At 36.5% G+C, this 13570-nt stretch overlaps 1 protein-coding gene and 1 pseudogene across 1 annotated transcript; both read right to left on the reverse strand.

Annotated features, from left to right (window-relative positions):
* Positions 1 to 1504: 1504 nt before the first annotated feature.
* Positions 1505 to 2442, reverse strand: LOC129627880 (olfactory receptor 4P4-like; annotated as a pseudogene).
* Positions 2443 to 11512: 9070 nt separating this feature from the next.
* Positions 11513 to 12445, reverse strand: LOC129628434 (olfactory receptor 4P4-like). Its single transcript, XM_055547878.1, has one exon. The coding sequence runs from the start codon at positions 12443 to 12445 to the stop codon at positions 11513 to 11515; it is 933 nt and encodes a 310-aa protein (XP_055403853.1).
* Between the last annotated feature and the right edge of the window lie 1125 nt (positions 12446 to 13570).

Genomic DNA, 13570 nt, shown 5'->3' on the forward strand with positions numbered 1-13570 from the left:
ATTAAATTCCCTCAGATAATTGTTCAAAAATTCCATTTTTCTCTCTCTACCCTATATATATATATATATATATATATATATATATATATATATATATATATAGTTCTGACTTCCCTGGTAGCTCAGCTGGTAAAGAATCCACCTGCAAGGCAGGAGACACCTGGTTGATTCCTGGGTCAGGAAGATCCCCTGGAGAAGGGATAGGCTACCCACTCTAGTATTCTTGGGCTTCCCTGATGGCTCAGTCAATAAAGAATCTGACTGCAATGTGGGTTCAGTCCCAGGGTTGGGAAGGTCCCCTGGAGGAGAACATGGCAACCCACCCCAATATTTGCGCCTGGAGAATCCCCATGAACAGAGAAGCCTGGTGGGCTACAATCCATGTGGTCACAGAGTCGGATATATCTAAGTACATTTTCTTCTTTTTTGTAGCAAACTCAGTTGTGGTTTATTTATTCCTTAATGTGTATTCCTTTATACTTAATGTCAAACCCAGTTAAAATAGCATGAGTTTGTAAACATGTATATTTTCCTCAATACTTACAATGTCACTTCACAAACAGATCACACAGTGACTTGCTTTTCAGAATATAAGACTTACCATGTAGACTATAAGACTGGACTTTACACTATGTTCTACTTAGATCTATATATTCTCTTCACTTAAGTAAAATAATAATGGTTCACAAATACACAAAAAATCTCTAGGTATTTGATTAAAAGAAATCTAAAGTTGTAGATACAAGGCTAGGTATATAGTTCTGAAAGGAGTTTGCAGTATGTGACTGTTCCTGTTTTCCTATAACTGCCTTTTTGTTTTTGTTTAGTCGCTGAGTCATGTCCAGCTGTTTTGCATCCCCACGGGCTGTAGCACACCAGGTTCCTCTCTCCATGGGATTTCCCAGGCAAAAACACTGGAGTGGGTAGCCATTTCCTTCTCCAGGGGATCTTCCTGGCCCAAGGATGGAACCGGTGTCTCCTGCATTAGCAGGTGGATTCTTTAACTTTTACCTTTTAACATATTATTACCTTTTATACCTTGAGGCCAAGTATTTTGAGAGTGAAGTCTCCCTCAGGTTTAGCCTTCAATACAGGCAGGATCACTCTCCCTCCAGATTTTTCAGTGTGTTTTTATTCTGTAAAAAGTTTTCTTTTCTTTTATTTTTTAAACAAAGGGGATATTAGTGAAGAGTGAAATCAAGGAAAACACATTGAGAGGAAAATAAAGAAGGATCCACTGAAGGCAAGCTGTTGTTGAAAGCTTGGCTTTTACACATTCTGACTGATTGACTGATTTTCCCATTAGCAGGAGAGAATCAGCAACAGAGGGAGTGATGCGAAGACTGGCCTCAAAGATGTTTCTGCTGCTGCTGCTAAGTCGTGTTGGACTCTGTGGGACCCCATGGATGGCAGCCCACCAGGCTCCTCCACCCACGGGATTTTCCAGGCAAGAGCACTGGAGTGGGGTGGCATTGCCTTCTCCGGGGTCAAAGATGAATGACCTTCAAATCATTAGCCTCCCTTCCCAGAACCTTTTATTGCACCAAACTCTTCTTATGGAATTTTTCATCTCCATGTTTCTGAGTGTGTAGATAAACGGGTTGAGCATGGCGACAATAATTGTGTAGAAGAGCGTAAACACCTTATCTTCTGGTAATGTTGCGGCAGGTCTAGTGTAAACAAAGATGACAGGTGCGAAAAAGAGGATTATGACTGTGATGTGGGAGCTACAGGTGGAAAGTGCTTTATGGTGGCTTTCTGCAGAATATGTGCGCACATTATACAGAATCAAAATGTAGGAGGCCGTCAGAGCCACAGAGAGCACCAGTCCCATCAAGCCAGAATTGGCAATGACAAAAAAGCCAATTTTGTGTGTATCAATGCAGGCTAGTTTCAACAAAGGATATACATCACAGAAATAGTGATCTATTTCATTGGGACCACAGAAAGGTAAAACAATCGCAAGGAGAAAGAGACCAAGAGAATGAAGAAGTCCCCCCGCACCCGATGCCATGAGAATTGAGTGACGTCTTTGCCTGTTCATGGTGATGGCATAGTGGAGAGGTTTGCAGATGGCCACATAGCAGTCACAGGCCATCCCTGTGAGGATGAAGACCTCAATCCCCCCAAAGAAGTGTGTGCTGAAAAGCTGTGTCATGCAGTTTTTGTAGGAATGGCCTTTTTCTCCATCAGTAAGTCAGTCATGAGTTTGGGTGTCACAGTGGAGGTGTAGAAGATATCTGAGAGTCCAAGGCAGTTAAGGAAGAAATACATGGGCTGGGTGATTAGCTGACTGCAAGTAATAGAAATCACGATGATCAAATTCCCCAAACAAATAGCCAGGTAACAGAATAAGAAAAATAAAAAGCAGAGGATCTGGACTTTCTTGTCTGTAGAAAGTCCCAAGAGAATAAATTCAGTAACATTATTTCTATCTTCCATGATCTGATGTTCAAGAAAGTTATCTGAAATGAAAAGCAATGAAACTGATCATTGATGAGAAAATGGAAACCTGATATCTACTTAAAATGGCACCAATGCCTTTTAAAGACAAGTTATTTTGAGACCCACTGAAATCATTTTCATTTAATACATACAACTCTTTTTGAATATTCTTCTAAGAGCTAAGAATACAGTGATAAATTAAACAAAGTTCTAGTCTTTACATAATTTGAATTATTTTGTGAGGAAGCAAGGAATTATATTTATCAAGAACAAAAAAAAGAGATAATCTTAATAGTGCTAAGTAGGGTGACATCAGATCAGATCAGATCAGATCAGTTGCTCAGTCGTGTCCAACTCTTTGCGACCCCATGAATTGCAGCACGCCAGGCCTCCCTGTCCATCACCAACTCCCGGAGTTCACTCAGACTCACGTCCATCAAGTCAGTGATTCCATCCAGCCATCTCATCCTCTGTTGTCCCCTTCTCCTCTTGCCCCCAATCCCTCCCAGCATCAGAGTCTTTTCCAATGAGTCAACTCTGCGCATGAGGTGGCCAAAGTACTGGAGTTTCAGCTTTAGCATCATTCCTTCCAAAGAAATCCCAGGGCTGATCTCCTTCAGATTGGACTGGTTGGATCTGCTTGCAGTCCAAGGGACTCTCAAGAGTCTGCTCCAGCACCACAGTTCAAAAGCATCAATTCTTAGGTGCTCAGTCTTCTTAACAGTGCAACTCTCACATCCATACATGACCACAGGAAAAACCATAGCCTTGACTAGACTAACCTTTGTTGGCAAAGGAATGTCTCTGCTTTTGAATATGCTATCTAGGTTGGTCATAACTTTCCTTCCAAGGAGTCAGTGTCTTTTGATTTCATGAGTACAATCACCATCTGCAGTGATTTTGGAGCCCAGAAAAATAAAGTCTGACACTGTTTCCCCATCTATTTGCCATGAAGTGATGGGACCGGATGCCATGATCTTCGTTTTCTGAATGTTGAGCTTTAAGCCAACTTTTTCACTCTCCACTTTCACTTTCATCAAGAGGCTTTTTAGTTCCTCTTCACTTTCTGCCATAAGGGTGGTGTCATCTGCACACCTGAGGTTATTGATATTTCTCCCAGCAATCTTGATTCCAGCTTGTGTTTCTTCCAGTCCAGTGTTTCTCATGATGTACTCTGCATATAAGTTAAATAAACAGGGTGACAATATACAACCTTGACGAACTCCTTTTCCTATTTGGAACCAGTCTGTCATTCCATGTCCAGTTCTAACTGTTGCTTCCTGACCTGCATACAAATTTCTCAAGAGGCAGATCAGGTGGTCTGGTATTCCCACCTCTTTCAGAATTTTGCACAGTTTATTGTGATCCACACATGTGCCAATTTAGGATGTAAAATAGAGGTAACTACAAAATTTGCTTGATTAAGTGGTTTCTAATGAAATCACAAAATTGGCGTGGGGTGTGTGGGTGGGTTTTGCAGTGCTTGGCACAGAGTCAATGTTAGATAAATATCAATTAAGTAAAAAAAACGGAAAGTGAACAATGTGGTATAATTTTGAAGGAATAATACATCATCCTTTAGTCAGGTAATTCACGATAAAACTGAAGAACAAATCATTTTTATGAGTGGACTCATATAATCCATTTTGACTTTTAAGAGGAAATAATTCCTTCATGTGAAATACTACATGAAACTTTCATACTTCTTTTTTTTTTTTTTTAAATTTTATTTTATTTTTAAACTTTATTTGTAGCATCTCTAGGTTAATATATCTACAGCTCTGCTTTTTCTATTTGTCTACATTTCTCTTGCAAGATTATCTCCCCTTTCAAAATAAATTAACATTCAGAAGTTATTTGAGTTACGTCTTATCAGACTGTAATTATAGACGCCTAGTTTGGAAATAATATACTGAGAAGTGGGCTCCTTTAATTCCAAAATAGTTCCCCCAAACACAATACAATAAACAAGATGTAGCACTTCTTCCTTTAATTTCTTAGAGAATTCACCCACACAATATGCATGACTATATAAAAGAATCTCTTCAGTTCTCTAAAGTAGAAGCAGTTATACCTGTATTCAGGTAGTCCTCTGGTAAATACACTATATAAGTAGGCAAAATACCTAGTTTATTCCTCCCATTCTGTTGCTTAATTGTTCATTCCCTAGGATCCCAGGCTCCCATTCATAGAATAAAAGCGATTAGATAATCTCTGAAGATCTCCCCAAGATTGCAATAATGTGTGACTTCTGATTCCCCATTAATTAGGGGAGGACATCTGTTTACCTCTGTCCTGCCTCCCCTTCTCTGCTTGATACATTGAGACTATAGAAAGTAGCAAACACAGTGGCAATTTCATTACAATTCCTGTGCCTCAGTTTACTTCTCTGTAAAATCAAGGTAAAGATAATATCTCTTTATATGGTGATTTTTTGAATAATTAGTTTCTAAATATGAAATTTCTTAAAGCAATATCTGGAAAGTACTATATATTTAATAATTATTGGCTATCCTCAACAATTACTAAGAGCTTCCCTGGTGGCTCCAATGGTAAAAATCTGATTGCCATGAAGGAGACCAGGGTTCAATCCCTGGGTTGGGAAGATCTCCTGGAGAAGGGAATGGCTACACACTTCAGTAAATATTTTTGCCTGGCGAATTCCATGGACAGAGGAGCCTGGTAGGCTACAGTCCATGGGGTCACAAAGAGTCAGATACAACTGAGCAAATAACACACACATGATTACTAACTATAACATCAAGGCCCCAGAGAAAATGTAAGTACACCATCTCAGGAATTGTATCTTGTACTATCCTTCCCTGAACAAGATAGGAAATATTATTAATATTAATATCAGAAACTTCAGAGATAGAGTCGTGTTCAGCATACAGCTCTGATACTCAAATGCAAGAGTCTTAACCTCCTTAAATACTTTTTCCTTTTTCCTTAAAATAAGCATGTGGTGCCTAATTTACAGGATTACTGTGGAATGTAAATAAGCTTACATATACAGAACTTGATGCTCAAAAACATGTTAGTTTCCCCTCCTTCCTCTTGGAACCCCCATAGTGTTATAAATTTAGGAGGTCCTCACACTGTTCGAGTGGTAGTAGATTCTAGAAATTAAGATTATGAGTTCTGGACCTAAATAGAATGAGATACTGGCTCTAAAATTCACTTGGAGCATAATCACAGATAAAATATATAACCTCAGCTTCTTCATCTATAAAATGAATAATACTGTAATTAACTCTGAGATCTGCTGTAAAGATGTGATGAGTTCACTTATATAACAGCTTAGGACAGAAACTAGTATATATTAAGATAAAACATTTAGTAAATATTCATTGTCATTGACATTATATTTGTCATATCAATGGGTATATTGTATTATTCTTTCTATACATTTTGAATAGCTTATTTAAAATATGTAATATTGTAACATGGGGTAAAATATGGATAAGACATAGCAGAGTTTCCCTGTCATAAACAATCTGCTCTTTCTTACCTGAAGCCTGGGGTTGCTCTCTTTGGGGAAACATCTTATCATTAAGCAAAATCTTTCTCTTTGGCCTGGGTTGAGCTGACTTCCCCACATTTCTGAAGATAAATGTACTGCTTATTTCAGCCAGTTTTTGTTTGTTTGTTTGTTTTCTTTCTTTCTTTTGAATTAATTAACCTTATCCAAATTAGACAGATGTTTATGTTCTCCTTTGATAATTTTTCTTCATCTCAACTAAACTTAGGAAAAAGAAACCTACCACTTAAATACGATCCATTCAAATAGCTTGTTTGAAAATTTCATCATACATTTTTGCTTCTGCATAATCTTAGAAGCATACTGGTGTTTTGATTTTATTTTTTTTTAATATATCTTCAGTTCTTCACTGCAATACTGTTCACTTATCTGCTGGGCCAGTGCATTCTTCTTCATATTAAACTTTTTTCCATAATGGAATCCAAAGGACTAATAATATGATTAAATTTGTGAAATATGAAAAGACAAGTAAATCTAGTAATATTTTGATAGCTGCTGAGAGACATGGCACTGATAACTTTAAGAGCTCATGTGCAAATCACAATTCATGATAGTTGAAGCCAGGTTTTCCCACATAGTAAAAATAGCATTTTAAAGTTTCTGGAATTTTTCAAAGGTTAGAAGACTTAGATCATAAATACAATCAGAATGATTCAAATATTCATTTTAAGGAAAGTCACTGTTATAATTAGGAATTGGATTTAACTTACCAGCTGCTTAACTCATCAGACAGATTTCTTATAAGGTGAGGCTTCACACCTAAGATAAGGTCAGAATTTTAAAAATTATCATTTCCATGCAGTAATCCATCTCTAATTGCATAAAACCTTACAAGAGAACTCGTGAGTTCCACTGTTACAGATATGCTTGGTAAATTGAACTAATTTTGAGAATTATTTTTGGCATGCAGTTTTTCCATTTCTAAAAAATAAATATGTGTCTCTGATATTTTACCTTTGTCACTATAAAAATGTTACATATATACATATATTTGTATACATATATACATGATATATTCTGCTTGATGTTAAATTGGCATTTAAGGAGAATTCTGAAAAAATGTGTAATATAGAAAAGGTCTCAATCTCTGAAGATATAGAAATTTCCCATCAGTATATTTCACCAAAGATGTAAGTCATAGCTTCAATTTCTCAGTTTCTACCTAATAAATAAATATGCCAAAGTTCTTAATTGCATTTTCCTATTGCATCAACATCCAAAGCACTGAGATCAGACATGGGACATGGAGACTATGAGGAAACGGAGTATATAATGACTATGGACATGGAGTATATAATGCTCATTTGTCAGGACAGGGCAGAATCAGTTAGCTGAGGGAGACTTGAAGTGAGCTGCCATGGGAAACATTGAGAACCATATAGCTAGAATTAAAAGTTCAGAGAGTAGACCCAGGATTTAAGACTTAATTTTTCCTGGGGAGAAAACAAAAAAACCTTGTTAGGGCATTATATTTTCTGGCTGATGCCTGGAAAAGACTCCTATGCTTTACCCCTATGTTTTATTTTTTTTGGGGGCGGAAGCTCACATGCCCCCATGGGCTCTCTTGCAGATGTGCAGACAATTTCCCAATTTATCTTTGTAAGTAAAACTCCTTTCTAAAAAGATATACTTTCTCTGATTGAATTTTCCATATGTATATTGCAGAAAATATATTTTAAAAAGAACTATAACAAAAATAAAATGGTCTCAAAAATTTATTCATATAAAAATATTTACTATCTCTTAATTCTAAAAGGTCTGACTTGGACAAAACTTACTACGGAGAATGCATTTGTTGTTGTTTAGTCACTAAGTTATGTCCCACTCTTTTGCAAATCCACAGAATGTAGCCTGCCAGACTCCTCTGTCCATGGAATTTTCCAGCAAGAATATTGGAGTGAGTTTCCATTTCCTTCTCCAGGGGAACTTCTTGACCCCGGGATCAAACTCACATCTCCTGCGTTGGCAGATGGGTTCTTTACCATAGAGCCACCAGGGAAGCCCTAGAGAATGTATTTAGTGGTGAACAAAACAGCCTTTGTCCTCAGTGAGGCTGGAGACTAAGGAAAGAGACAGACAATGAAATAAACAAGAAAATAAGCAAATGCATAATTACAAATAGTATATTTTAAATAAATGAATAGGAAGTTGTGGGTCATTTCTTTTTAATCTATAGAAGTTCTAGTCAAGTGTAAATCTTGGACATTTTTATGTTATACAGATATTTATTCCTTCGGAGAAGGCAATGGCACCCCACTCCAGTACTCTTGCCTGGAAAATCCCATGGATGGAGGAGCCTGGTGGGCTGCAGTTCATGGAGTTGCCTCTTAAATTTTACTTTATGTAATTTCATAAGATAATTGTATTTTATCATCCATTTTTTTTACCTGAAAATGTAGTATTTATATTTGTTGAAAAGTTGAAATCATACAGCTGAATTCATCTTTTAAAAAATTTACTTAATCTTTATTGTTTGTCTGAAAGCTTCTAAGATCTTTTCATGTACCATTGAATTTTTTTAAACTGTCAGTGGGTATCTGTGAATGGATCTATTTCTATAGTTTCTTTAAAGTTTACCATTTGTCAAAGGATACATTTTAAAAGAAAATATAATTGAATTTTTATGCAAATGGACACGTCAAAGATTCTATTGAATTTATTATTAATATTTAATGTAGAAACCAGTAAGATGTTACCATCAGTTCAGGCAATAATTCACCACATATTTATCATCAGTAAGGGGTGGTAAAATGAATTTATAAGTTGATGCAAAACTAGCCAAGTATCCAAAGGGCTGTCATTACTTGCATTTCACCTGACACAGTTTGAATTTCTATGGCCAAACATTCTTGACATTGATATTATTTTGTGTGAGTCAACGTCTCTATTTTGAGTTGTAAAACATCTTAGCCAAAAATAATGAAACGTAGATAATAGCCTGAATGCAAGAACTAGTAAGGTCACTCACTAAATTACAAAGAATCTCACTGTTCTTTCTTGATATTATATGTGCTATTAATGATCCAACTGAAGAGAGAAATATGGCTGATGCTCTTGAAAAGCTGAGAAGGGAGGAGATCACAGTGCAAAAGTGAAGGAGTTAAATCATAATTCCCTGGTTAATGACTGATATTGACAATGAAGTGTTTGCTTGCTTATCTTATTAAACTATTGTTTATTTACAATATTGTGTTGGTTTCGGGTATATAGTCATGTGATTCATTTCATATATATGTGTGTTCATATGTATGTATATTTTCCATCTCAGATTACTTTTCATTATAGGTTATTACAAGATATTGAGTATAGTTTCCTGTGCTGTACAATAGATCATTGTTGTTTATCTATTTTATATTTGGTAGCCTGTATCTGTTAATCCCAAACTCCCAATTTATCCCTCCCCTTCCCTTTTCCTTTTGGTAATCATAAGTTTGTTTTCTGTGTCTGTGAGTCTTTTTCTGTTTTGTAAATAAGTCCATTTGTGTAATTTTTTTTCTTTTAGAATCCACATAAAGTGATTGCATATATTTGTTTTTCTCTGTCTGACTTATTTTACTTAGTAAGATAATTTCTTGGTCCATTCATGTTGCTGCAGACTCCAAGTATTTTAATAATCCACATTCACAAATTTTATTTCAAGAATAAAAATAAAACAGAAACATTTATGTTAATTTTTGAAGTTTTATTTTTCAATAATACAAGTTTGGTTGGTTGGAGGATAGGGCTTCTGAAGCAGAGGGAAACTTTGAGGGCTGGCTGGTCTTCTTATTAAAGACCCTGCTTATTTCACACCAGAAAGTGATCTTTCACTTTCCTGCTCTGTTATGTTCTCTGACATGTATACTGTGCATGCCCTATCCAGGAGTTTTCAGATAGCTGTCAAGAACTAGGTTTAAAACAACAACAAGCAAATATGTTAGGATCTTTCTATAAGAATTTCTAGCACATAATATTTTTAGATTTATTTGTTGGGTATTTTAAACTGAGTAATAGAACTATGCTATTTTTCTTTTTTATATTATGAACCCATTTTAAGAATCCTCAACATTGACAACTCATTTTTATCTAACATGGCTCTCTCTACAACTTGAAAATAAATTCTCATGCAAGTACATCATATCCACGAAGTTTTTAAAAGACTTTTGAGATTCTACCCATTCCTAATCACTTATCTAGTGGCTTGATCTTGCTCCTAGTAATTTCTGACATTGGGCAAAGGTGCTCCAGGATGACTTTCAATTCCTACTGGAAAAACTGCCATTAACTTGAACAGTGCCAAAGATGTGACCATTGACTTTAAGTGATATTTTCCACTTGCCCACTCTAAGAAAAAAATAATTTCACCAGTAATAGGTGCCCATTGCACACTGTGTTGTCCTTAGTCACTCAGTCATGTCCTACTCTTTGGGACCCCCTGGACTGTAGCCTGCTGGGTACCTCTCTCCATGCGGATTCTCCAGGCAAGAATACTGGAACAGATTGTCATGCGCTCCTCCAAGGAATCTTCCCAACCCAGGGATTGAACCCAGATCCCCCACATTGCAGGTAGATTCTTTATTGTCTGAGCCACCAGGGAAGCCTAGTAATAGGAGCATGACATTAATATGAGCCCCATTCTCACACCCTCACTGCTCCAAAGGAAAGTTATTATCAGAATGGTTACATTTCTGAGCATAATAGGAGACTGGGCAATAAAATAGCTCATATGTATTGAGCACTTACTGTGTGATCAAGCAGTGTTTCAGTCCTGCACATATCCTCACTAGACTGTGTGCTGGGCTATTATTATCACTTGATGGATGGTTTGTTGAGCATATGTTCCAGTCCTTATAGTTAGAAAGCAATTCTGGGTCCAGAACACATGCCCATAACAAATATACACTATCAGGTGCTAGAATTAGCCAGAGTTGCAGTTCACATTTACACAGACAGAGTTGGGAGAGACAGTTCCTTTGAACAAAAGAAAAGAAATTGATATAGGGCTTAGGTAAGAGTACTGGTGTTGTACATATGAGAAGCTCCAGATCACCACTGGCTACAAAATTATCAGAGTAGAAAGCTATATTTTTAAGAAATATAGTTGCAGGCCCAAAATTTGGTCTTTTAGAATATTCTTTAAACGATGCAAGTAAAATGTTGGAATTATCTTCTAAATCATTGCTACCCAGAATCGGCTTTATTGAATAGAGTCACATACAAGAATGGGCTCTATGGGTTCTCAGTGTTGATTTGTATTACATGATACTTTTCATAGTCTACTGCTAAATATCTAAATTGATTACACAGCCAAAAGATCAGAGGGGAAGAGGAGATATAAATAAGAAAACAAGAAAACTAGAAAAGAGCACAACAGAGAGTCTGGATAAATCCAGGGAATTGTAAGCTTTTGTTCATACTTAAATCTATATATTGCTAAAACAAAATGAAACAAAAAAGCATATAAGGCAATCATTATACATTTTAAAGTCTTCAGTGTAGAAAATTCATATATTCAACAAGTTCAGTGGTGAAAATCAGAGGTATCTTTTAGTTCATTTCCTTTCTTACTGCAATATGGCACCAGAGTTTCTTTATGGCATTCTTCATCTCCACGTTTCTCAGCGTGTAGATTAGAGGATTGAGCATGGGAGCAATGATAGTATAAAAAAGAGCGAACACTTTGTCTTCTGGTAAAGTAGTTGCTGGTCGAATGTAAATGAAGAATAAAGGAGCAAAAAAGAGGACCACCACAGTGATGTGGGAACTGCAGGTCGAGAGAGCTCTGTGGCGACTCTCTACAGAGTAGGACCTGACAGTGTACAAGATCACAGCATAGGATATCAACAAGACCACAAAAGTCACCAGGCCCATGAGGCCCGAATTGGCGATGACAAGGAGACCTATTCTGGTGGTGTCCATGCAGGCCAGCTTCAGCAAAGGATACACATCGCAGAAGTAATGATCTATTTCATTGGGGCCACAGTAGGGTAAAAAGATGGCCAGGAGGAACTGACCAAAGGAATGAAGGAACCCCCCAGCGCAGGAAGCAGCAATCATGGCCCCACACTTCTGTCTGGTCATGATCAGAGTGTAGTGCAGAGGCTTGCAGATGGCCACATAGCGGTCATAGGCCATCCCTGTGAGGATGAAGACCTCGATGCCCCCAAACAAGTGCATGGTGAAGAGCTGTGTCATGCAGCCATTGTAAGATATGGTCTTCTTTGCTGCCAGCAAGTCAGTGATCAACTTGGGGGTCACAGTGGAGGTGTAACAAAGATCTGCAAGGGAGAGGTAACTCAGAAAGAAATACATGGGCTGCTTCATAAGTTGACTGGAGGCGATGGAAATTGTGACAAGTAGGTTTCCAATCAGAATTGCAATGTAACAAAGTAAGAACAGTAAAAAACAGAGAATTTCAAATTCCTTTTTCTGAGAAAGTCCTAGGAGAATAAATTCTGTGATGTTATTCCTATTTTCCATGACTCAGAGCAGTTTGTAGCCACCTGAAATTAGTTATCAATCTTTATAAATATGTAAATATGATGACGTATATTATTCCTTGTCATGGGCATTTTAAAATGGAAAGCATTCAAAACTTGAAGAAAAAGATTTGATTTTTATTTTGAAAGGCTTTCCTTGCATTCATTTTGTCCCTTTCTGGAAAATATTAATTTCTGATAAACAACTTTGATGCCTGATATAAATATGCTGTAGAATGCAGCATATTTATGCAACCATTCTATTAGCATGTATTATCGAACATAACTGGATATTATGTCCTGGTAGAATTCAAGAACTGGTGCTGTAGAAAAAATCAGTCATCCTTTTCTTTTTCTAACTATTTGTTATTGAGAAAATAGACACAAAAATGAAACCTTGAGAGAAAATAAAAAAGCACTTATATGTGGATGTTATATGTGAGAAATGTCCTTCCATCTATCCTAGGTGGAAATGTGATAAATAGAAAAAATCAACCAATTTGGAATCATGAGGTATATATGCATGGCCAAAATCAGCTATATATCTGTTGTACCTAATTTACAAATGTGATTAATTTACAAGTGTGCTTAATTTACAGATAGAATATTATATTTTATAGTCAAACAAAAGGATAACAAGCAAAGTATAATTGCCTCTATTTTTTCAAAAGATATCATCTCAAACTTTAAAAATATTTGTCTTTTACATTCAGTAAGGCATTTGAGGTTAATAGTAGGTTTCACTTGAATTTTAGTCTCATACAGTGTCTTACTCACTTGCATAAATTGGTTTCTTTCTAATCAATGTACTCAAGCTGTTCAACTCTTCCTAATAATCAGTCATCCTGAAAATGTTTGCTTCTTTCTGTTCCTACATCACATGTCTTAGTAACTCAGGCTGGCTTTTCTCTCTTCCATTCCTGTTATTTTTACCTCCCCCTCCTAAACACTGCTGTAAAGTAATGTAAGACCAGATCTAATAATATGCTTATAACTATTACCCTTTGAACAAACCAATACCTTTCTATTGGCAGAAGTTCAAGAAGCATAGACTAGTGAGAACTACTGAGAATTAATCATTTCACTAAATCACAACAAAATTCTCTACTTCAACTATATAAAACAC

Source organism: Bubalus kerabau, chromosome 15 (genome assembly GCF_029407905.1).
Source record: "Bubalus kerabau isolate K-KA32 ecotype Philippines breed swamp buffalo chromosome 15, PCC_UOA_SB_1v2, whole genome shotgun sequence".
NCBI classification, from domain to species: Eukaryota; Metazoa; Chordata; class Mammalia; order Artiodactyla; family Bovidae; genus Bubalus; species Bubalus kerabau.